A 26,183-nucleotide genomic window follows, 5' to 3' on the forward strand; every position below is an offset into this window, starting at 1 on the left:
TTGTATTTCACAGTTTAAAATGATTTCACAAAGTATATGGTACAAATAAACATGAAATCTTTTATACAGAGACAAAAAGCAGAAATTGAGAGCTCATATCGATTTGTTTGAATGCATTAAATCAAAAGACTGAAAAAAGAGAAGAAGATTGAAATATGGAGGGGCCTCTAGTGAAAGCTATGCTTGTGAGTCATATGTCCCAAAGGGTATTTAATTTTATGATAGTCTCTAAAAAGAGAGGAAATGAGGAAGTGATTGAATTACAATTTAGATTCTAACTGTTGATCTAGTTAGTTCAGATCTATTCACCATCCATTCCTTCCCAACAGAACCCCAACGCTAATCCCAATAATTATCGGACTGAGAAAAGTTCCCGAGAACTGCAGGCAGAGGTTGGAGATTCTACGCGTGCCTTCAGGAGATTCAAGGGGACGCTGACTGTCTTTCAAGCCAGTCCAATAGACAATGGTACCTACACCTGTACTGTCATTAATAACAATGGCAATGGAAGCACCACACATGCTGTTAGCATATTAGGTATGTACCTGTATTGGGTCAGAAAGTATGGTTGGATAATTGGTAGATGGTAATTAGGTGGAAAGGGTTGCTAGATGTCTGCTTAGTAGAACCTGTTTGAAATCAGGGATGCTGGTCTTCAGGATTTTACCTGATTTTATATCTTGTTTCATGCTTTTTCTGATTCTGCAGACTCTTAACTTGGCTTCAGCAGGAATGAGTCTCTATTTGGGCTACTTCTGCAAAAACAATTGGCATCGCTCAGAAATATGCCATTTGCTGAATTTTGTGAATTTTACTTTCTTATCATGACTTTGAATAATCAAGAGTCACTTTCAATACCTATGAAGCAGTTTAATCAGTTACTTGTAACTTTTTTTCTAACTTATTTTCATTATTACATTATAAAAGATGTAGTCATGGTCCAATGCCTAAGTACTTTGATTCTTTCTCTAATCTCTAGACCAAGGCTATATTCACATGGAGCCACTGAAAGGTGAGTTGATGCAGCTAGTAAGCGGTGAGGAACATGCTAAAGATCGTGATCGGATCATGGTACATCTGAAGTACTTCCCCAACGCTGACTTCACCTGGTTCAAAGATGGCATCGAGGTGGACGCTCTTGATCAATATCTCTTCAAGAGTCGTATCAAGCAGGATGTTGCTCAGGTCAAGCTGCTCAACATCAATGCTCAACATGCAGGGAATTACACCCTGATCGGAGACAATGGAGATGTCCAGGAGAGTGTTACCATCAGAGTAGTTGTTCATGGTAAGCCTAGCTCTTGAGTCTTCATTTCAAGCATGTCATTTGGTTTTCTTAAACAATTATTCTAAAAATACTGTGTGTTAAGGATCAGCATTGAGGCATATTTCCTGATGTTAGGTTTTGGTTCCTCACAAGTGGAGGCTTATTTATGCTTCACATTTGACTTCATCACTCCAACGATTCTGGCCCTCTTTATAGGCTCATTAGGTATACTCTACTGATATCCACGAATGTCAACAGTATGCTTACAACAGTGACATTACAGACTCAGCCTATTTGAAATTCCCATACTTATAGCGATTATAACTTTCATAGCTTTATTACTTTATCAGATTTTGTTCAAACCTTCACCAGTCTATTTTTCTGATTTTTCTGCTTCTCTTTAGGGTAGTTCGTTAATAAGGATGGATTTTCGTTTATTGCATGACATAGTGACTATCTTTATAAAGATTTTGTTATTCATTAATGTTTTATATGCTATATATGATATCATTCATGTTTTTTTTTACTGAGAAGTGCCTAAATCAGGTTGTATATGCTATCTTCTTTAGATGTTGAAGAAGGCTTGACCATCGAAGGGCAAGAAGAGACCACTATCGTTGAAGAAAAAGGAAATCTAACACTTCATTGTAAGAGCAGCTCACATATCTTTGACAACATCAAGGTAAGAATCTACATAAGAATCTACATAATCTACTAATATCCTTTGGTAAGACATTGATCTACATTTACCACACTCCACCCATTTGAAGTAAATGGGGACCTGGTATGAATTTATTCCTTGAAACGCAGCGCGCGTAACAGCTGCACTGCTAAAGCCAGGGTAATTATTGTACAGCACTTAGGGACTTCTGATAAAGTAAGTGTTAGGTGCTATATAAGCAATTATAATTATTATAACTTGCTGTCATCTCATACCCTTATTCCTCTGCCACACTGATCAGTACAAGCATATCTTGGTGAAGAATCAACAACAGTTTTCTAAGATCAAATGTAACACAAAATTGAGTGTATAAAAGCTAATTGTAATATGTAAGAGCTTTTGGAATAGCTATAGCCTTTCAATCATGCAATATTGTCAAACATATAGTCTGTACATCTCTCTCTCTCTCTCTCTCTCTCTCTCTCTGTCGACCTCTACTCAAGTTCTGTCTCTCCTCTTGCTATCTCATACATAGAATGTATGTATCTATCTATTGATCTTTCTGTCCATCTATCCATCTATCCATCTATCCATCTATCCATCTAATCATCGCCATAAAATTCCTTGGAGTATTATTGGGTAATCAGCTTACTTTCCAAGACCATCGTATCTTAACAAATTATTGTGTCAAGCGCTTATTTTTGTTGTTGTTTTAAGCGCTATAGAAATGTTTTATTTTTTAAATGTTCATGATTACAAAGCAAAGTAAAAGAAAAATTAATACATTTCTGCCTCCAGACTTTAAGAATGATCATTTTGTGTATTCCAGTGGATGACAATTCATAATATAGTACCTTTGTTAGTACCTTCAGTGTAGCAAATGAAATATCCAATTATTTGTCAATCACAGTGGCTTGTCGTAAGAAGCCATGGATCCACCAATGAGAGCAGACTGCTACGACCTCGAGAGGAACGTGTGACCATCACCTCTTACTCCGATGGTGATTTCAATGTAACCCAGCTTCACATCCAGGACATGGGGCGTTCTGATGATGGGATCTATATCTGTCTGGCTCACAGTGTCCTGGATAGTAGAGATACCAAGGAGGTTGAGGCTGCAGTACAAGTACAAGGTATTCTAGCAAGATTCAGAAACCTAGATTAATGTGTTGAGAACCTAATTAACCTTGTGATAAGTCTGTGTAAAGCGGCTTTATATAACTTCCTCTTGTTTATAGTATCATGGATAGCAGAGATACAAAGAAGGTTCATGCTACAGTGCAAGTATAATGTTTGCTTGTTTTGGCCTTAAACCTGTCTTGCAAATAGTTGCAGTGAATCCAAATTGATATCCAATTAACTTGAGATTGATAGCAGTTGCAGGAACTGTGGAATTGATGAGGGGATGTGCAATCAGTTCTTAATAGTTTGAGACAGGGCGGTGGAATCACAAATCTGATTGATTCAACTTTAAACATATCAGATATAATATATTTATCATGGTAGGCCTATGTTCTTCAAGTTCAAAGGCTTATATCTGCATTTATCCATGTTTTTCTTTCTTTGTTATGTCAAACCTGCTTTACTAACCAACACTTTTACTGATGCTGAGATAAACTAATAGATACGAATCATGCTTTCTGTAAACTGCAAACATCAAATCAAATCAAGTCAAAGGAATTTTTCTTAAATCAATTCTATTGTAGCTATCAGAGTTCCTGAGATGATAATGGGATTGGAGACAGAAGAGATTAATAAGAGCCTGAAGGATTTCACTCTTGAGTGTGAGGCATCTGGTTTCCCTACCCCTAAGATCACATGGTTTAAGGATGGTAGCAAACTTGAGATAAAGGACAGTATTGTGGTGCTACCTAATGATCATGCTGTGTCTACACTGAGAAGGACCCGGATTAACATGGTAGATAGTGGACTCTACTGCTGTGTGGCCAGCAATGCAGGAGGGCAGGTCAACAGTTCAGCAGTCATCATTATATTAGGTAAGTCAACTTTCTTAAATCTATATTCGCTGCAGAGTAAAACCCTAGTGCTCATATTAGAGTAACATGATACGCATACATTCTTCATTTGAAAGATATTGACCATAGCAGCCCACTGTTTTTTAGTAGGTAAATGCATTGAGAAGTACTTCTCAAAGGCCAATCTTAATGATGGAAGCTTGTCTATAGGTGGTCTGCCAGGCAGCAAAACATTGTGGTCAGTATCAGAAAGAGAATGGACATGCAGAAGGGAATGAAATTAAGCAATATCACAAAGAGATATTATACTTATTAAGTATAAAATGATAAAATATAGGGGGATGAAATTAGACTATGGGAAGAGATTTATATGCTATTTTGAAATACAATTCATGGTTAACTGAACTGACCAAAGAATAAAAATATGTTTTATCTTATCATTGGATTCGATTTCATTTAATTGGTATTTTGTCCCATCAGAGGAACCATACATGAGAGTGAAAGAGGATGTCAAATTGGTTGCCATGGGAGGCACAGCAAACATAACCTGTCATGATGGAGGCAACCCCAAGCCTACCATTGTTTGGTATCACCAACCTAAAGACCAAGCCAGTGAAATGCGCATCCTACCAGCACAGATGTACAACAGCACTGAGGGTGTCTTGGTGCTCCATGATGTGCAGAAAGATCAGCAGGGTACTTACCTGTGCAATGCAACCAACAGACTGGGTAGTAGCACCCGTACTGTCAGTATCAAACTAGGTGAGTTGCCTTACAAATACCTTTATTCAATCTTGTATTATGTGAAATCCTAATCAAGAATTAAGAGTGGCAGCGGTGGGATATAGACTTCTTATTGAAAATCATACATTCTTAGGTCAAACATCAAACATCTCCAGAGCTCCTCTACTGAGAGTCATTAGAGCATTAACTCTATGTAACAGCTAGTATATGAGTTAATGCCATCCTGGCTTTCAATACATTCTTTGGTATCTGTAAGATTCAAGGGAAATGAAAGATCATAGTAAAAAAAATGCCTTAAAAATGACTTCATTTTAGATAAAAGAGTTTTCTGCTCCAATGTTTGCCAATTCTTACCGCATTGTATATAAAATTGAATGCCTTTTCTTCATATAAACTTCCTTTTAGATATGCCTCGCCCCATATTAGGGCCTGGTGATGTCAAGAGAAATACCGCCCTCGGTGTTGTCTTTGTGCTTCTTCTTGTTGTCGTTGCTCTCATCATTGTCATCTTCAAGATCAAAAAGGTGAGAGAACAATTTTGTTAGAAGAAACTTTTTATATCCATATTGTGTTGAAAATTGGTGTGTGAATATACTGTTTAAAATGGATACTTAATTTGCATATGTAATGCTTAATGAGGAAAACAATTTGTTTTCATATAAACTGATATGCCATTGATCTGAAATATTTTAGATGCTGGTGATATGATTTGAAACCAATATGATTTGAAACCGATATGATTTGAAACCAATATGTTCTCTTTATTACAGCTAAGACCGAAGTACATTGCTGGTGGAGATGATATGTTGCTACCTATCTCATTTGGACAGTACAATGATCTTTTAGACATATGTGAACATCTCCCCTATGATTCCAAATGGGAGTTCCCTAGAGAGAGGCTCAAAATAGGTCAGTAGAATGTTTCTTTCTTGGTTTTACATTCATTTAGCTCTATATTTTGTGAATAGTGTGAATTTATCTTTGTCTGTCTTTGTCTCTCTCTCTCTCTCTCTTTCTCTCTGTCTCTCACACACTCATGTTGACTTCTTTCCATCTCTCTGTTCATCTCTCCATTTTTATATTAATCTGTCTATCTATCTGTCTATCTACATGTATATATTTATCTATCCAAGAAGAAATTATCTAAGTTCTTTTGTTGCCCATAGGGCTTTCTAAAGTACATGTATTTATATATCTGTTTATCTATCTCTCCTTGTTTGTGCTAATATCAATCTTACAGTAATCTATCATTAGGTACCTGACACCAACATTTCAATGATGTTCATAATGTTGATGATGAAGCTGACTTTACGTGCTCATTTTCTTAATACAATTTTTTAAACTAATTGTTTTCCATAACTTCTTCTTGATTTATATTTCTCTCTATTCCTATACATACATCAGGTCCCGTGATTGGTCGAGGAGCTTTTGGTCGTGTGATGAGATCTTCAGCGTTTGGCATTGACAAGGTCGATACATGTACCACAGTGGCTGTCAAGATGTTGAAAGGTGAGACCTAGCTCAATAAAGAAAGGAGTACCAGTACTGTTTTAGGAATTGGCAATTGTTTTATCCATTTCATATATTTTCCTATTTCAGAAGTTTGTCTCTTATATCCCATTCCTGACACCATCTTCTTCTTAGTGTTATTTTAATTCTTTGTGTATTTAGAAAATAGAGATGAATCCTAAGAACATATCACAGGTAGTTATTTGTCTAGGGGTGTGAATAACTTGGTGATCAGTAGATATTGTTGCCAAAGTAAGACAACTAAAATTCACAAATTGGAACTGCTTAGTGTTTCCATTTAGTCGTAATGTATAAACCCCTAGTATTATACAAAAAAATTACAGCTAGGTAATACATGCGCTGTACCATTTGATAGGTCAGTTTAGTGGTCTGGTCATTTCTGTGTGATTCACCATCCCTAGGGCATAGGAACCCAGGCCAGGTGAGTAGCGCCCCAAGGGTGAGTGGGGTGACAACAGAGGGGTAGTCTCTGTTGTCTACGCTCTTCTGGGAGAGTACAGGAAAAGGACTAGGAGAATTCATAATATGAGTCAATAGCTGTTGACAGTGAAGTTTGGTATATTTAACTTCTTTTAGATGATCTGCCACAGAGATTGTTACCTCCCTTTAATTGCTCTCCTCCAAGAAATACATCATATTGAGAAACTTACAAACTAAGGATAAAAAATGACAAAAATAAAAGAAACAATTCCTCACATTGTTTTCACAAATTGAAGTAGAGTTCAATAGTAATCAAAATGTAGTATAACCTGTTGACATCACAATTCTCTCATTCCCTTAGGCTGAATACAGGAAGCATCCAGTTTCTGGTTGGCAGTGGGTTAATTAAAAGTGGCTCAGTGATTAGAGCACCTGCTTCATGAACGGGAGGTCGTGGGTTCGAACCCCGGCCGAGTCATACCAAAGACATATAACAATGGGACCTTCTGCCTTCTAGCTAGGCGCTCAGCACATTAGATTGGAGAAGGGTAGTAATAACATATTGTGTTATGCAGGGCCCGCTGAAAGAGCAGTTTCATAACTGAAGTGGCTACCCTGGTTGAATAAAACATTATTATTATTATTATTATTATTAAGATGATGTGATTTCTTTCCAATACAAAGTACTAAAACTGATTTTGACTCACTCTATATTAACAGAGGATGCTTCTGATAGTGAAAGGAAAGCTTTGTTAACTGAACTTAAGATGCTGATACACATTGGACCACATCTCAACATTGTTAACCTGCTTGGAGCATGCACTAAGAAAGGTTAGTACTCTCCAATTACAAACCCTATCTTATTCCTTTCAGATGTCACCATACGTTAGTTACCCAGAGTCATTAATGGTATTTAACAAATGATACTATAGAGGGATTTGCTGAAATTTTCATTTGGGATGAAAAGGAAAGAAGCAACCAAAGTAACATGTTTAGCTTGCATTTTAGTAAGCTAGGTGCTCTTACATATATCTTTGTCAAGAATAGATAAGTTATTTGCCAAATGAATCAAAAATCTATTCATTGTCATAAAAATGAGTGGTGATAACAATTAAAACAGATGAAGTAATTTGTATATATTCTCTTCTATAGTAAATAACAGTATCCTGGTAAGAAATGCCCTCTATTTGTCTCTTTTCCAAACAGATCTATTCGTCATCTCTGAGTTCTGCCCATTTGGCAATCTGTCAGACTATCTCAAGACCAAGCGTAAGAACTACGTTGCAGAGCCAGACCTGCTTGCCATTGCTTGCATGGGGCCAGTAGACAGGAGCTCGCGAGGTAGCAGCCGTGGAGGAGGAGATGGTTTCATGGGAGCTAGAGGGGGATCCACCTTGGAGGTTGGAGATGATGATGTCTTTGAGTACATGGAGAAGGAGCAGCCGCTGACTCTCAAGGATCTTATCTGCTACTCATACCAGGTTGCTAGGGGCATGGAGTTCTTGACTTCTAAGAAGGTGAGTGGTCAAAAAGCGGTCAAGATATGGTAGTCAGAGGTCTATTGATAGTTCTTAAAGCCATGGTTACATAATTGTGAAGTAGTAATCAACCATTGATCTAGTCATAATTAATAATTGGTCAAGTGATAGATAAGAAGCAATGGTAAATGAGTGGTCTAGTGATGGTCAATAAGAGGTAAAATAATGGACAAGCTACACATTTTTTCACAGACGGTAGATGGTTATTTGTGAAGTCCACTGTAAATTATTAACAGAAGCAATCAGAGAATAAATGTGAATCATTGCTGTATCTATTCATCCATTGCATTGAACTATGCTATATAAAGGGATTTGTATGTAGCATTTATTGTAATTGTATGATCACATATTGGGGCTGCCATGCCAAAAAGAACACACAGTGTATACTGCCTTGCCCTTCATAAAAAATGACAAAGTTAAGCTAATTTAAATATTTTAGGATCCCAAACTATTATGCTTTAATTGTTGCAAGAGTACATTATATATTATGTATGTACTCTACAGTAATAATAGGAAAGGCTTTAAAACTGTTTCCTATCTTCTTGTTTGTGTTTGTGTATAGTGTATTCACCGTGACTTAGCAGCCAGAAATGTCCTCCTAGCAGAGAATAATATCGTCAAAATCTGTGATTTTGGTCTAGCCCGAGACATCTACTCAGATCCTGACTATGTAACACAAACAGGGGTAAGTTTGATGGGTAATGATTTGCTGAATAATAAGATTATGTGTTATACAAATATCAAATTGTTTTAATAGGGTAAACAGAGATTAGTCTGTTATCCATAATTCATGTGTATTCGAGTTTATTCATATATTTTAAGAATTGTTAAATGAAAAATAAGAATGGGTTATCTTGTGTAACACTTGAAACTGTATTTCATCATTTTATTTGAAATGTAATGTTGTTATTTAAGTGCATTGATATCATTAATTGATTATTATTTTTATTATGTATTACAGGGAAGACTTCCTATCAAGTGGATGGCTCCTGAATCTATCTTTGACAAGGTCTTCACAATCTACAGTGATGTGTGAGTATCACCCCTCCCTCAATAGTTTAATGATAGTAAAATCAAAACTTGAGACATTTATGTATAGTACTTGCACATTTCTCTGTATGATGTTAAACCTTCGGTTGATTGGAGATTTTAAATAATAATAATAATAATAAACCATTCTTATATAGCGCATATCACAAAAATAAATTTAAGTCCCTATCCGCTCAGAAAAAAAAGAGAAAAGAAAGAATAATAGCAGACATGAGAGAAGAGCAAAGAAAGAATAACTGCTTTGTTATAACATTGTTCTAATATAACAAACGAACAAATGTGTCTTTAAGAGATTCTTGAAATTTTCTACTGTATCAACCTGCTTAAGATGACTAGGTAAACAGTGTGTCCTATTAAAGTGAGTATTCAGCTGTAATTCTGAAATCCTATCTGTTGTAGCTGATCAATATAACTACAGTCAATGCTGTCTTTTAATCCATACAATATCATAATAATAATAGTGGGTTCTTGTATAGCACTCATGTCTGTCATACATGACACTCCTGGCGCTCCCAATTATTACCCTGGCTTTAGCATGGCTGCCATACGGCGCTCTAGCAATTCAAGGAATTAATTCCTGCCAGGTACCCATTTACATCACCTGGGTTGAGTGTGGCAAATGTAGATCAATGTCTTGCCAAAGGACATTAGTGCCGCGGCGGAACTCGAACCGCGGTCCTTGTGATTGACAGTCCGGTGAGATATCCACTCAACCACGACACCTCATGTATATATCCCATATGTATCATGGGGAACATATGATAATATACATTTTTCATCTAGTTGAGTCGTTGTCAATGATGAAACTTTTGTTTCTTTTGCAGGTGGTCTTTTGGAGTGTTTATGTGGGAATGCTTTGCTCTGGGTGGCTCTCCATACCCTGGTGTTGTGGTTGATGAAGAGTTCTACAATCGTCTCAAGAGTGGATATAGAATGTACACTCCTGATTATGCACCAATTGAAATGTAAGTACATACTGTAGGGTTATATCTTCCCGGTACTCTTTTTGTAGTTCTATAATTAAGCTAACAATCTCAAAGCATCACATCATATAAGCTAGGAAAGGATAATTTTGAATGAATGTAAACTTGAATGCATACCAAAAATATGCTGTGACTCCAAAAGGCAGCTGCACACGTCATATCCACAATATCCCACTCCTGGCACCTATTTCGGTTACCAAAAAGAGTACCTTGAGTTAATCCATGGAATGTCTGTTATGTTTTGATAATGAAAGGAAGTGATACAATTATGATGGCTATATCCTTACTACATCCCACTCACCATCTTATGGTATAACAAACAAAGAACATTCCATAGAATATGACCCATGTTGTAACTCCCAAAGGCAGTCACAGAAATATCCACAATATCCTCTTGACACCATCTTATGGTATAACAAAACATTACCGGTACTTTGCTAATTATGGCTTCTTGTGTAGTACTAGCTGATGTCCGCCTCTGTTGGATGCTCATGGTGCTTTGGTATCTGCTTTGTACTTTGAGAACATTAGAGACTATGTATTATGTTATAACATTAGAATGTGATATCCATATCCCACCCCTGCCACACATTTTAAGAGAGCAATACATCATGATCACTCTCTGTGTTCGTTGTTCACAGTTATCACGTCATGTTGGATTGCTGGCACACAGAACCCAAGGAAAGACCTCACTTCAGTGAGTTGGTTCATAAGCTTGGAGATCAACTAGCAGCTAATGTCAAGCAGGTAGGTGTCATGGCAGTTTCACATATAGTAATGTGGAGGATATTTTTTTTTAAAATCTTGAACATTCAGTGTAAGTTTTGTTGGATTCTGTCAGAATTTATTTTCTACCATTACCAGAACTCAAGCTTTGGAAAATGAGAAGAGAAAGTACTATGAAGGGGAGGGGGAGGTGGAGGGGGCATAAGAGAGTTAAAAAAAAAAGAATAGGAGAAGCAGCAAAATAAACGAGACTACAAGAGAACATTTCTGAGAAAGAAAAAGTAGAATAGTTAAAAGGGTGGAATATATCACTATCATGATTATATCTTTCTAAGTGAAATTGAATTGTATTCAATTACGTCATGCATAAGAGAGTGTGTAACGAGACTAATTCAAGTTTAGATATCACAAGATTTATTATCTGCCCTGGATGTAGAGAAAATGGCCCTGTCTGGATGTTTAGACATTTGTTCCTATCTTGTCTTCTTACAGGAGTACCTTGATCTTGATTGTGCATATGATGAGCAGGTAGCATCAAGACCGATATCATTCTACAATGAGGACGAAGAAGAAGATGCATCCACATCACATGACGGTCAGGTGACCTTGGGAGAGGATGCCCTTCAGGTGGAAGCAGATATCTCATTACCAAGTACTTCAGGTTATCAGCCCAACCATCCAAGTACATCATCTACCTTCCAGCTTGAGGATGAGAGACCAGTCTGTGCCAGCTTAGAGGGAAGGACAGTATCATCCATCCATGCTAGCCTCACGGACATCTCATCATCAGAACCCTGTGATGAGGAGGATGATACGGGAGGAGAATCCACAAAGTCGTCAACGACATCAGCAAGGTTACCGTTGCACAGACCTAACAGTTTGTCGGCACTGGACAGCCTTCAGCAGACAATGACCAACCCAGTCTTCCATCATCATCATCACCACCATCACTCATCTAACCATCATCATCATCATAACCATGGCAATAACAGCACCAGTAAGAGTGAAGAATCAGTGTCATCAGACTCATCTAGTGGGTTCAGATCAGGTGGCTATGGGTCAGACGTCAATGATGAACCTCCTCCAGAATACAGTAAAGTCATGCAAGTGGCACTGCACAAAGAAACTTCACTGTTTTGGCCAAGAGGTACCAATGGACAGTGATATATAAACTATCACAGAGTAATGACATTGAATGGAAAGAGAGACAGACAGTCAGAGCTCACCATCATAGACCTTTAACTGTAGTGACACTAGATCTGGAGAGATTTGACACGATGTCAGTGATATGCAAAGCATCAGTTCTTTTATCTTTTGAACCCAGAAGACTTGGAACATCATTATTTGTAAAGGTTGGTAATACATATGATCAATTCTTCCCGTAACAGTAACCAGAAAGAATAATGACATGGATTAAAAATTCTTTAAAAGAGCAATAACTAGAAAAGAGATTGTAAGAAGGTGCCTTTATTTTGACACGATAGGAGGTGAGTTTATTATTGTATATTGGTCGGTGTATCTTCTATTATCCTGTGTATTATTGTGTACAAAATGTGAATGCTGTATCTATTTGTGTATATACCTCATTAATGTGTCTCAGTTCGGTACTCCTGTATTGGAGAGAGCAACTGAGAGAGAGAGAGAGAGACAGAGAGACAGAGAGAGAGACAGAGAGAGAGAGACAGAGACAAAGAAAGAGAGATAGAGAGAGAGAGAGAGAGAAAGAGAGAGAAAAAAGAGAAAGAGAGAGAGAGAGAGAGAGCGTGTGTTAGACTGTAAAAGTGAGAAAAACAGATGTCAGGTGAGAAAGAGAGAAATAAGAAATTAAATATTATAAATTTTCATCAAACATGTGCTACATGCCGGAAGGAATTATACAAAAATGGTGCTACTGTTATATTATAGTTATATTTGCCTTACACTGGACTGCCTAGATAAAAAGAAATAACTAGAAAAATAATAAATGCCATTTAATGTTACCAGAGTACATGGCTTGTTAGACTTTTGATTTCTCTCAAAATAATGTAGGTGATTATGATTAGAGATTGTAGTTTTCCCTTTAATCATGGAAATTTATTTGATTAATATCATTTTCGATATCTTGTTCACACCCTAAAACAATCTAAGAATCATGAAATTGATTGAATATTATGTGAGATACATGGAAAATGTGGTTTTATTCATTTAATATTTAAATTATTGATGGATACTTCAATAAAGCTAATAACACATTTGTGGAAATATTACTTCTGGTAATTTTTAATTAAGAATAATTCATTTAATATTAAATCATCTCTAAATAACTGGCATGGTGATAATATTACTTTTAAGAATACCAAACGCCAAATTTTAATTACTAAAATGTTAATTAGACCAATCCTATGAATTAATAGTGCATGTTTTATTCTTTTTTATATATTAGAAATATGTGCATGATTTTCATGCTATCGATAATTTGTCTGTGCTATACTAGTTGAAAGAGAATTTCCAATTTCCAATCTTACAGATTGAAGTTGTGAATTTCTTGATATGCTTTAGAGAGTTTGAATTGAGGGGATTTCCCTTATTATCTGGTAAAGGGAATTCCCCTATTACCCGGTAGTGTAACCGTATACATAGCCAGAAGTTTAACATGTGTAAATATTTATGTAGTATTAAACAAGTGTAATGTAGTAGTACACTTTAGTATTCAGACTAGTAATATCTGTCACACAAATATGGAATGTAATGTATGTCTATGTATATATGTGAAACTCTGTTTACTATGATAAATCCAGATTTCTGTGTCTTGTGTTTTTGCCATGTCTAAATTTATTCATTGTAAATAGAAGCTTTTATGTTTACTTTGCGAAGGAGAAGGCTTGCATCATGGATAATCATTTTAAAGAGCTGACAGAATCAGCAATACCTTTTAAATTGGCAACACCATTTTCTTATTCTTTCATTGTACAAATTTATCTCAGATATCATTATCTTGTATTGAAATTGAATTGTAATACATGATATTGACTAATACAGAAACCCTGCTTGTTGGTTAAATATAGCAGTATAGATTTTGCATTTGATTATGCTTTGCCAATTTAAGGATGAGGTTGAAGCACATATCTGATAGATGTATTCATGTATACCAGAGATATTAATCTCTGTCATCTTACTGCCATCCATATCACATCTTGCCTATCTTCAATGCTCCTCATTACAAGTTTAACGAAAAGAATTTCATAAAAAACAAATTTTATTTCTTCCAAGTTATGACAATTCTTTTTATGTTTTAGATATATTCCCAAACTGACAAGGCTGAAAGTTCCATAGGTCACAACCCACCAGTTTTAGTGTTATATTTGTTATCCATCGATTCCATTTACCACTGTATCATGTCCATCTTTGATATTTCATGTGAACTTTGTAAGATTATATTTGTGCTGCATTCAATATTTGCCTCAGAAACCGATAGAGATAATTGTTTTTCCAAATATTTGTGACCTAACCTGTCTTGTATTTAAAGAAAAGCTGCACAGGTAAATAAATCAAACAAATATGAACTTCAACATGTGTCAAAGAATTGCACTTTTGGAAAAGAAAAAAAATTAATGTATTTTATGTTCATCCTACTAATATATTCAGTGTAAGCCGAAGGCAGACTCAAATATCTATGTGCCAAAATGTTGTTTTGTGGAAAATGGTGCTATTACCCTTACCCTAAGTGCAATTATTTTCCCTTAAATTCCCATTTCATGTTCTTAAAGGGTTATATACCAATTCCAATTTATGCAATATTAGTTGTTCTCTTTTGCTATTAATGTTTCATTCTGTTAAGTCATCATTTGTTGGGCCAGTAATCTTTACCATGGTTGTTTATATTTTGATTATGTTGGAAATATGAATAAAATTATTCTTATTGTGATGAAAAAATTCTGTTGTTATATTTTGCAAATGTTATTTGGCCTTTGACCTGTAGATCTCATTCTCACTAGCAGAGTCTTTTAATGAAAGTATACCTTCATTAGCCTAATTACTTGTGCATTCAATTCATGGTAGTATTGAAAAGGATGGAATTTTCTAATTATACTAATGCAATTTAATTGTGAAAGGCAAGAAAGAGGTTTGATACTTTTGATTTGAGTTATAGACTTCCCTCTTTCTCCATTGTATATGATGTGAATAGAAGGCATAACAATATTATAAATTGTAAATAGATCATATTCTTTTATTGTTTCCTCTTGTTTGACAGTATTTTAACATATGTATGCCACTATTGCTTACCTCGAATTTTGACAAGTCATCTTTATTATTGCCATGCTTGAATGAGTTTCATGAGTTCTGACTGTAGAATCTTTCTATGCTGCTATGGTGGTCACATACATTGAATATAATTTTATATCAGGAGCTTACAACTATTCCCTATCTTTCTATGATACCTTGGCCTTGATTGTCAGCAAAATTGGAAAATTGAAAGAAAGTTTTTATATTTTCAGTCCCAGCAAATCATCTGAAAAGGAATATTAATTTGAGATATTTTCAGTTCCAGCAAATTATCCAGAAAGAAATATTAATTTAAGATAAAGCTCATGAAGTATATAATAGCAAACAAAGTTAACTACATAATGTTTTTTTAATTACTGTTTTGTGTTTGCGATTTTCTGTTTGTTACTCATTAGAATTCCTGATTACATTTCGAGATGTCTTGTCCATTAAGATATGACCATTATCAATAAAAGATTTTTATTTTGATACATTACATGAACTTTGGTGTAATGCATGGTGTTTTGTGACTGTCACTGTGACTACAATCTCTGCTTGGCAAAACAGAGAGTATTTATCCATCATCCGACTAATTTATTTTTATTTTAAAAGTGCATTAGTTTAATCATGGAACATGAGCACATAGAACCCAACAACTTGTAAATTGGATGGTAAAATGGTGAGATAGCCCATTAAAGTGAGATCAAGGCTCGTATGATATACGTTGATAAACAAATTATGAAAGTAAAACTAATGCACTTTATAGTTGAAGCATAATACACTCATTCATCAATTGTCCAAACATGTTTATATTTATGAACAAAAATATTGGTATATACCAGACATTAAATGAATTGTACCTCACACATAAGTGATAACAGAAAGAAGAGACAAGGAGAGAGGAAAGAGAGAGGAGGGAAAGAGACAGGGGAGAGAGGGAGAGGAGACAGAGTGAGGAAGGGAAGGCAATGGAGAAATAGGCAAAATGAGAGGCAGGCAAACAAAAAAAAAGGGGAGAAAAAAAGAAGAGACAAGAAATGTGAGGGCAGAGTAGATATATGAAGAGAGAGATATGAGAAGAAGGTAACACTATGAATATGACAGACAAAGAAAGCGGACAAAATATACAGTTCCTCAGGTAGACAAAGGAACATCCCTTCACTGCTATTATGTAAAAAGGTGAATATGCATGTGACACCCGTTCTACAAATTTTTACATAATAGCAGTGAAGGGATGTTCCTTTGTCTACCTGAGAAACTGTGTATTTTGTTCGCCTTCTTTGTCAGTCATGTTCATAGTGTAACAAGAGCAAGGGAAAGGTGGGGGAGAGGAATAGAGGTTAGGTTGGTGAGCAAATTTTGAAGTACATCTGAATTTTAAATTTAGCTTATCTGGTTTATATTTCCGTCCATCTCTCCGTGTAGCTCTCTTTTTTGTCTCTCATTTAACCTTTCTCCTTCTGCCTCTCACAATATATTTTACCAAATTACTGCTCTCCCTCAGTAGTTATCTCTCTCAGATCAGCAGTTCATTCTTTTCTTCAGGCCTCTCTTTACTGTTCTTTCACACTCTTTATCTATCTTTCATACTCTTTCACACTCTATACTGTTCTTTCACATTCTTATCTATTTTTCACACTCTTTATCTATCTTTCACACTTTTAGCTTATCTTGGGATAAAATAAGTGAGACAAAATAAAGACAGTTGCTTCTAAAAACAAACTCATGCACATTGAGCAATAACATACACTGCCATTTTTTCATCATTAAATACCCGATTACTAAAAGAATCAGTAGGGAAAATTTGGTCCGAATTAGCCTCAAGAAAGAAGTACGCTTACTCTATGTATATTTGTATTATCTTTATTTTTGAAAAAATAAAATATCATAAGATATTGGCATAAATCTATTTCAAGCCTCTAAATTAAAAGAAACCAGTAGTGACACAAAATGAAATAAAAAATATGTTGCCCTTCATATCCATTATGACTCATTTTCATTGGCAATTAGAAAATCTGGCTGTATGGAAGGAAGTTGTTACGTCACTACATTCATATTACACATTTCAACAATACTAAATGTTTGTTCATTGCACGCAGCTGCAGAGAGACTTGAACTTTATTCTGTATGAGTTTCCACACACAAAACATCAACATGCTTATGTGTCCAACAATATTGTGCAGTAAACATCTGGGAAAGTTATCCAGGAAACTTTGTTTTGGCCTCTGAGTTAGATGCATTCAAGTAATACCATTCTGCATGAGCTGTTTCCATATCTCCTTTGGATCACTGCTGAGTTTAGGCAATGCAGATGCCAGATTACCAATCTCACTGAGTGGATCCTACATCAAAAGAAAAAAGAAGAAAAGGAAAGGTTGAAAGGAAAAAAAATAGAATGGGAGCATTTCATGTGAAGGGTAAAGATAGATGGCCTTGTCTCATTCTTGTTTAAACAATTATAAAATAATAATAATAATAATAATGGGTTATTGTATAGCGCTCATGTCAGTCAGATTTGACCCTCCTGGCGCTCCCGATTATTACCCTGGCTTTAGCACGGCTGCCATACGGCGCTCTAGCATTTCAAGGAATAAATTCCTACCAGGTACCCATTTACTTCACCTGGGCGGAGTGTGGCAATTGTAGATCAATGTCTTGCCAAAGACACAAACAACTAAAAGAAATATGAAATTCATATATATAATACTATGACAGATTTCCAATTGACTTACATGTTTAGAACTTAAGTTGTTTTATTCATGAAGCAGCTAAATTTCAGTCCGATGTGGAATATAACAGACTATGATTGTATATGTACAGCTACCGGTATGCATATCTATCTATTTGGTTATAGTTTTTATTATCATTTTTTAATATATTTTTTATTTGGATGGCAGGGGTGATTCAGTAAAACAGAATGATCTTGAAATCTCACTGAAATCTTTCTCCCTGAAATTGAGTTTTAAACGTTTTAGCATTGCAATGTGAACAATCAATTAGTAGGCAGTTTTACAAGTAATGATTCACAGTAACTAAACCGCTCTTACATGGTTAACGATATGTTGTCTGTATCTCTCTTCTGTTAGTTGGTTGTACACGTGTCTGTGCTTTGATCTCATGAAGTCTTTCTCCATCACTGACTCCTTCACCTTCCTATGATCAGATTAGACAAATGTTGTACAATTCAATATAACAAATTAATCAATATTGCAGTCTTACTCATATTAAATGATTTTGTAGTTTGTTATAACATTCAGCTTTTCTAGCAATAAATAAAAGTCAATGTCCCTAATCAATAAAAGTGTTTTTGGAGAATCCTTGAAAACTTTCCATAAACAAGGGAGTAAATCTTTGGAGATCATTTAATGGTTGTGAAGCAGAAGCATTGTAAATAGCCTCATTTTTTGCTCTGGGCTAGTGGAGCATGTCTTGCAGTGCAATGTTGAGTGATGAGAGAGCGGTGGGAGCTTTGCCTTAGTGATATTGATCAATGTGTCTTAAGTTGGATTTAGAACTCAAACAATTGAAACTACTTTCCTCCATTAGAATGCAACTTTTCTATTTCAAGGGCAAGAAACAGTCAAATAAATTTAGAGCAGCTATTAGGCAAAAACAAAATTCCATTATTTAATTAAATCTCTAAAACAGAATGGTTGTCTTTAATTAAATTCAAAGTTTATTAACACTCTTCATGAAAACATACAAATACAGAATGGAATGATTAAAAAAACAAGATAGTGATAACAAATAACAATGGCAATTTATGAGAGCATGTGAGATAGGTAGAAAGGAGGGATTCCTTATATGAAAGCCTACCCCTAAAACACACACATACAGGAAAGAAAAAAAAAAAAGTCCATCAATTTTAGATTGATTATTACATTCATGCTTTTAATAGCAGTCAGAAATTGGAGATGCACTGTTCTATACATATTTATTGTTCAGATGTTGCAAAGCATGCAAATAATATGTTATTTTCATCCTACCTGCAACTTTCACACTTGTCAATCTCATGAAGTGGTGCTTGAGATGCCTGGAAAAGAATTCACAAAATATTTCTTTATTTATTAAATCCACATGGATATAGAGTACCGAAGCTGTGACGTCATAAAAATCTATTTTAGAATTTCTCAATTTTGTCTTCATTTTCCGAAAAAGCATCAAAAATAATGTCCAAATGTCGAAAACCAATTGAATATGTTAAGTACAGTATTGGCTGAGATATGACCATCTGAATGAATATATTTCGTATAGGAACTCAGTGTTATATGCTCTGGCTCCTAACCATTAGGAAATTCTAAAAATAGATTTTTGATGACGTCACACTTCACCACTCTATACAGAATGAAATTAAATATTTATACATTTGGCATGTGTACTTCAGTAAGTGTTAAACACCTTTTCCTGATGATTCTCTTGAATAACCCTTATTAATACAGTCAAACCTGCTTTAGTAACTACCTGTAAAGACCACATTTTTTGTTTCCCTCGAAAAATGGTTCTCATTGAAACATGTACTAAATGAACCTGCACATAAAGACCACTTTCCTTGTCTCCCTTGGGTGGTCTTTATAGAAAGGTTTAACTGTATATGTTTCAATGAGAACCATTTTTCAAGGGAAACAAAAAAAGGCATTTCACTTTACCCTTTTCATGCTGTGTAATAAGTTTTGTATCCTGAGCCTTTCGACTACTCCACACGGTATCAAGGGAGAAGAGACTTGAGAACCTTTGCCTTGCTTTGAACTCTTCTTGTCTTTTGTTGTGTCTGAGCTTCTTGGAGGCTTGACTAAAGCTAAAAAGAAATAAACATGTAAAATCAAAATATACAATTCACAGTCCACTAAAGGTACTATGGCCCATCTGCAGGTCAAAAAATGAAAAGGTTGATTTCCAACGTCATTTCAAAGACAATACTTATTTAGAACTTCCCTCAAAACGAAATGAATTGGAAATGGCTTTTTGTGGGATAATAATGACCATTAGTTGTCAAATCGACATACCAGATTGCAATCACCTAAGTAATAGTCAGATGGTTGTAGTTTTGTGCCGTACAAAGATTGAATCAGTTTAATTTTGGCCGTTACAAGTAGTGGGTTATTGATGTAAACCCTCGCTTTATATGGTATTATAACCAAAATGTTTTCGAAATATTTTGCAGTGAAATTCAAGGTTCTATTTGCTGGGTAATATAATATTGGATTCGGATTTGGACCAACCCTTGTTTAAAAGGACAACATCATGGAATATTGTACACACTAATCAAGGAATTTTCTTTCAAAAATTTGAGAAATATCTACACATTACCAGTTTCTGTTCATTTCCCAGAACATGTTTTAAGCTTTCCTGTTAGGTATGTAAATTTTCACTCTCTCTTTTAGAAAACATTCCTTATTACAATTATTACCATTTCAATGAAAAAAGAGCAATTATTATACATACCGGTACCCTTTTTTCTTCTATGTAGTAGGGTAGCAAGTTGTATCTTAACAAACTTATTCATCTCTGCATCAAATTCTTTATCTCCTTCGGGTTTCAATTCACGGATCTCTTGTTTCTCTCTCCTCAGTGATTTCAGCTTGGCTTTTAAGAAATGTTTCTCTGCATCCTCGTCATTCTCAAATTCTTGCTCCTGTAACAAAGAGTATGCAAGCTGTCATTCAATCAGCCCCTGAATTTTTATTTATGGACGTTTTAATTAAAGAAAAATATTTTGATCAAAATTTAAAGAGTCCTGGAGAGAAAAGCTATCATTCTGAGGATTGTGTTCATCTTCAGGTATTATCACCCTCGAATTTTGTGTACAACATGCTGATACATCTGCTCTGAAAAGAATGTAAACGATGTTGAAATCTCAGACTTAAAGGAGGTTGTTGAATATTTTAATACGTATTTTGTTGACTCCGTTTCTGAACTCACTAAAGGTTTTGAGCTCGAGACCGAAACTATTAAGAGATGTGAATCACTTGAAGAAAATCTGGAAAAACAAACAAACGGTGATTTACTTTACTTTTCAAATATCTCGATAGATTTCGTCATCAAACAGATAAAATCATATACTTGCAAAAAAGCAACTGGGTATGATGAACTCTCTGTTAAAATACTGAAATATATCTGTGATATTCCTCATGTAATGGAAAGTTTAGTATATATACTCAATTTGTCTTTGCATTCTTCAGTATACCCTGATGCTTGGAAGATAGCCCGAGTCCAACCAATTCCCAAAGGAGGGGATACAGCCATAATGAAAAACTACAGACCCGTGTCTATATTGCCGATTTTATCTAAAATAATTGAAAGGGCAGTTTATTTAAATATCTTTGAATATCTGTCTCAGCATAATCTATTTTATAAGAACCAATTTGGATTTCGTCCTAAGCACTCATGTGAAACAGCCCTATTGTGCATGGTTAACCAGTGGTCAGTCAATGTAGACAAAGGGTATCTAAATGGTGTAGCTTTTATAGATCTCCGACGTGCATTCGATACAGTCAATCACTCTCTCCTCTTAAATAGATTACATCAATATGGTTGCTCTCCGCATGTAATTAAATGGTTTGAATCATACTTGAAAAATCGCCAACAATTTGTCTCATTAGGGAAAGAAAAATCAACATTTAGAAATATAACAATGGGAGTTCCACAAGGGTCCATCCTGGCCCCGCTCCTTTTTACTCTATTCGTTAATGACCTCCCATGTTCCATCTCAAATGGCATTGTTTATATGTATGCGGATGATACTACTATTTCTGTATGTGGAAAAACTAAGCAAGAGGTAGAACTCAAACTGACAAAAGCTCTTGGTGAACTGAATTCTTGGCTGAATAAAAATAAGTTGATTTTGAATAGTGATAAAACCAAAACGATGCTGCTAGGATCAAAGCAAAAGCTTAGATCATTAGATAACAGTATGCTGTCGATTGAATTAAATAGATGCCAATTGGAATGTGTATATACATATAAATGTTTGGGAGTTATAATTGATAACAGTCTTGACTTTAAAAAACATATCGAAAGTATTGCTTTAACTGTGAAACAGAAATTAGGAACTATTCGTCGATGTAAACATTATTTTGATAAAGCACAATTGAACAAACTGTACTGGGCTTTTGTAGTGCCCCATTTAATGTACTGTTGTACCGTTTGGTCTGGGAGATCTGAAGCAAACCATAGTAAACTGGAAAGATTACATAAGAGGGCAGCATATATGATATCTCGTTTTTCCTGGGAAACCCCATCTGAACAAGTGTTTGAAATTCTATCCTGGCCGAAAGTAGATCATCTGTTTTTTAGAGCATCTTGTTGCATGATTCATAAATGCTTACATAAAGCTGCACCTGAAGTACTAGGTGATAAGTTTATTTATATTGAAGCGATATCATCTCGAACAACAAGGAGCACAAATAAGATGCTAATTAGGATGCCACATGTTCGTACGACCTTTTATCAGAAGTCATTTCTTGTCACAGGTCCATCAAACTGGAATAAATTACCCGAACGTATTCGATTTATAAAAAATATGAAACCATTTAAACAAGAATTGGCAAAATGGCAAAAGACATCCACATTTTAATATGATTATGGTATGATATAACTCTTCTTTTTCTCCTCTTTTTATATATTTTATCATATCTTCTTCTTGTTTTCTCTTGTTGGTTTGTTATTGTGGTTATATGTTGCTGTTGTTGTTGTTGTTGTTGTTGTTGTTGTTGTTGTTTTTTTTTTTTTTAATAACTTTTTACTTTTTGCTTCAATAGGATATATGGCATTTACATATTTGTATCATATACATTTTACTAATTTCGTTATTCTGTATGTTCAAATCCTTTTATATAACCTGGTTTGCAATTTTAGTTTGTTAAAATCGTATTTTGTAACTTTCTATATTTATTTATATTTTTATATTTGTATCATATACATTTTAATCATTTCGTTATTCTTTATAATCAAATCCTTATTTATAACCTGGTTTGCAATTTTTTTTGTTTGTTAAAATCGAATTTTGTAATTTTCTATATTTATTTATATTTTGATATGTTGATGAAATGTATATACTTGTTTGTGTCATGAAGGGCCTCAACGAAAACCAGTATTTGTTTGCTGATTGGGCTACCCTTCTTTTTAAAGATGTGTTATAAATAAATAAATAAAAAAAAAAATCAGCCCAACAAATCATTTTAGTGTCACATTTATCATAACACAGAGCATGAATAGAATGGCAAGAAATTACACCTGAACCCCACCCCCAAAACGGTAAACAAAAAGAATGAAGGAAAGAAACATACCACATTGCTTTCAGTGAGAGATACACTATCATCTGATTCAAACTCACTGCTGTAGAGTGAAGAGCTATCTCTTCTTCCACTATGGGATGTAGCTGTGTAGAATGTATCTGATCTGTATCTGGAATCTGTGTGAAAAACAACAGTGCTTTCTAAATTGTAATTACCTATACATATTTAATGGAATAACTTACAAAGAATTATACATTAAGGCTTACACCTTACATATTCATTTTGAAATATACATCATAAATTGGAAATAATTACAAATACAAACAGCAAAATAATGAATATCAGTGCATGTAAAATTTTATATTATAGAATATAGATCAATGAAAAATGTCTAGAATGAGAACAAATAGAAGAGATAGAAAAAGAAATAGAAGATGAAATGTTCAGCATTATTTTCAAAACTGCAATGGAAAGTATCATAGGGGTTATATGTCTAGATGATTAATAAAACTAAAGCCGTCACTTTTTGCTTTGGATTCAACAAATAATGTGCATCACATAACACTATCATAATATTGCACGTAAACATCTTTGAAATGCAGTTTGGAATTCAACTGTCTGAATAACCAACCTGTCATAATAAGATACTGAGTTCTACAACAGACATTAATGTTCTGTACTAATTCATTACCAAATGAAGACTTTGCTGTTGAATAGTGGCTTTCATAATCTTCTTCAACTGTGCCTGATGTTACCCTTCCAGAGGAGTATGACCTTTGACCCAGTACAAGAGATGGTATCTCAGCTGCTTCTGATGAAGATGATGCTATGATGGTTTTGATCTCATCTTCAGATTCCAAGCTATCATTAGCAGTATGGAAGGAGCTTCTTGTACTGCTGCTACTACTGCTATCTCTACCCCTCCCTGCTCTAGAATGAAACATGGTCTGTAAAACAGAAAGATGAAATGTTGTTACACAGAAAGAAAATTTCAGTAGATCTACCGGTATTCCAAATTTCCACCAGTGCTTACTTATGACATAAAATACAGTCTTGCCCACGAAATACAAAGGAGCTGTGCTAGTACAAGTATAAGACACTAGTACGCCCTGTCATGGAATATGTGTGCACCGTTCACTCAAGACAACATAAGCAAGCTAGAAATGACACAATGCTGCAATGCTGCAATGAATGTCAGTGATCAAGTAGTGTTACAACCATTCTTCAACACCTGCACTGGCAAGCACTTCAAGAACGCAGTGCTTCATTCAAGGTAGCAAAGTAGTGCCTACATTGCCGAATGGTGATCGTGATGTTCTTCTTCTTCTTTGGGTTAAGTCTACCTCCTTCATAGTTGAAGATTCTTGCAGACTGATGCATGAGTGTGTGTGTGTGCTTACAAGAGCCAGGTGAATGGTGCAATGCTATTGACATGGTGAAAGTAAAAAGTTCCCGGACTTAGTTGTGGCCTCCCGTCAGACATTCACGGAAAGCATTCACGGATGTGGCACATACTGTTCCTGATGGCAGGTGTTCCAACTCCTCACAGTCCTGGGAAAGAAGGACTGCTTAATATTGTATATGATGCTTATTATTGAATATGTTGCTCAGTTCCACTCACTCTACAAACCACAAAAAGATTTCATAATCAGACATAGCCCCTCGGCATTGCAACCACATACCATGGACACTCCCATAACTGGCACAAGTTCCTTATTCTAATATGCAAGAATTGGAGCAGTATTGCAAAGACTGAAGACAAGACAAGCCAATGCAAAGTCAATGACAATGGCCATGGTAAAGGCAAATTGCTACTGCAAAGACAAAGACCTAGCTCGGCCTCGGGCCGGGCGGAGTGAAAACTCTGCATGCTGCTCGCCGCTTGAGCCCAGAGTTCTCCGATGGATGGCGATGTAGATACCGTTGACGCTGTCGTCCTGAACAATCATCATCATCATGATTGATGATGATGACGCTGTTGTCCCGAACAATCATGATGATGATGATGATGATGATGATGATGATCTTAACGACCTATACTTAACGACCTATAGAAAGCCATTTATGTCACTTCGGCAGACTCACAGTGACAGTGCCGACGATCTCCGACCTGAGCGGAGGAAGGATACAAGAGAGAGATGGTGATGATGATGATGATGATGATGATGATGATTGATGATGATGATGATGATGATGATGATGAAAGACTGAAGACAAGACAAGCCAATGCAAAGTCAATGACAATGGCCATGGTAAAAGCAAATTGCCAATGTAAAGACAAAGGCCTAGCTCGGGCCGGGCGGAGTGAAACCTCTGAATCTGCTCGCCGCCGCCGCCCGGGCCCAGAGTTCTCCGATGGATGGCGATGTAGATACCGTTGACGCTGTCGTCCCGAACAAGGCCATGACAGTTAAGTTTTGGCAACTGCTCTAATCAAAATTATAATAAATTCTAATTGAAATAAATAGTAAGATAAAACAGAATTGATGAATTTAACAATGCTTTTCAAAGCTTTCAGCAAGCTGCTTCAAATCGAGGAGCAACCATCACTTCGTAATTCCCGGCACAGTAATGGAACTTTGCGATTTCTTCGTTGCCAGTTGAGTTTACAAAAATAATCTTTATCTTCAAAAATAAAAATACACTTCAGAGTAATTAAATTATCCTTTCATAATTATTTAAAAATATTATGATATTTTAATGTTTGATTTTTTGACAATAATAAACATAAATAAAGATTTTTTAAATGATTTTGTAGATATTACTGAAAGAGCCTCAAGATGGCAGCCCCCATGGAGTCTACTTCCCACAC

The 26,183-nt window shown here is 35.4% G+C and overlaps 2 protein-coding genes across 4 annotated transcripts in view; one reads left to right on the forward strand and one right to left on the reverse strand.

Annotated features, from left to right (window-relative positions):
- LOC579837 (vascular endothelial growth factor receptor 1) overlaps positions 1 to 15,635 on the forward strand; it is a 57,608-nt gene extending 41,973 nt beyond the window's left edge. The window contains exons 10-25 of the mRNA XM_779931.5: positions 330 to 537; positions 980 to 1,288; positions 1,837 to 1,949; positions 2,839 to 3,061; positions 3,635 to 3,925; positions 4,385 to 4,666; positions 5,054 to 5,172; positions 5,419 to 5,557; positions 6,053 to 6,157; positions 7,319 to 7,429; positions 7,805 to 8,115; positions 8,699 to 8,821; positions 9,098 to 9,168; positions 10,011 to 10,151; positions 10,811 to 10,916; positions 11,388 to 15,635. Of these exons, the coding sequence (XP_785024.4) occupies positions 330 to 537; positions 980 to 1,288; positions 1,837 to 1,949; positions 2,839 to 3,061; positions 3,635 to 3,925; positions 4,385 to 4,666; positions 5,054 to 5,172; positions 5,419 to 5,557; positions 6,053 to 6,157; positions 7,319 to 7,429; positions 7,805 to 8,115; positions 8,699 to 8,821; positions 9,098 to 9,168; positions 10,011 to 10,151; positions 10,811 to 10,916; positions 11,388 to 12,059 (3,324 nt within the window). The 3' untranslated portion in view covers positions 12,060 to 15,635. The remainder of the gene's footprint in view (positions 1 to 329; positions 538 to 979; positions 1,289 to 1,836; positions 1,950 to 2,838; positions 3,062 to 3,634; positions 3,926 to 4,384; positions 4,667 to 5,053; positions 5,173 to 5,418; positions 5,558 to 6,052; positions 6,158 to 7,318; positions 7,430 to 7,804; positions 8,116 to 8,698; positions 8,822 to 9,097; positions 9,169 to 10,010; positions 10,152 to 10,810; positions 10,917 to 11,387) is intronic.
- A 1,352-nt stretch (positions 15,636 to 16,987) lies between these two features.
- On the reverse strand, positions 16,988 to 25,944 carry LOC100888414 (uncharacterized protein C8orf48 homolog). Of its 3 annotated transcripts, none has more exons than XM_030980264.1 (8): positions 25,868 to 25,944; positions 24,063 to 24,318; positions 23,423 to 23,547; positions 20,580 to 20,769; positions 19,784 to 19,932; positions 19,124 to 19,170; positions 18,185 to 18,290; positions 16,988 to 17,479 (listed from the first exon to the last, which is right to left on the reverse strand). In XM_030980264.1, the coding sequence occupies exons 2-8, from the start codon at positions 24,313 to 24,315 to the stop codon at positions 17,378 to 17,380; spliced, it is 972 nt and encodes a 323-aa protein (XP_030836124.1). In that variant the 5' UTR covers positions 24,316 to 24,318; positions 25,868 to 25,944; the 3' UTR covers positions 16,988 to 17,377. The 3 variants fall into 3 exon arrangements, with proteins under 3 accessions (XP_030836124.1, XP_003730502.3, XP_030836125.1); XM_003730454.3 differs by lacking the exon at positions 25,868 to 25,944 and adding an exon at positions 25,054 to 25,142; XM_030980265.1 differs by lacking the exons at positions 18,185 to 18,290; positions 25,868 to 25,944 and adding an exon at positions 25,054 to 25,142.
- Positions 25,945 to 26,183: the final 239 nt, after the last annotated feature.

The sequence above is a fragment of the Strongylocentrotus purpuratus genome, unplaced genomic scaffold (genome assembly GCF_000002235.5).
Source record: "Strongylocentrotus purpuratus isolate Spur 01 unplaced genomic scaffold, Spur_5.0 spur5_scaffold_11, whole genome shotgun sequence".
Taxonomy (NCBI): domain Eukaryota; kingdom Metazoa; phylum Echinodermata; class Echinoidea; order Camarodonta; family Strongylocentrotidae; genus Strongylocentrotus; species Strongylocentrotus purpuratus.

Excerpts from the sequence above, each read along its gene's own strand:
- LOC100888414 (XM_003730454.3), bottom strand. Across the intron at positions 23,548-24,062 it reads AACAGCAAAGTCTTCATTTG|ATTCCAGATACAGATCAGAT; the intron begins GTAATGAATTAG and ends TTTTTCACACAG. Across the intron at positions 18,291-19,123 it reads GACAAGTGTGAAAGTTGCAG|GAAGGTGAAGGAGTCAGTGA; the intron begins GTAGGATGAAAA and ends ATCTGATCATAG.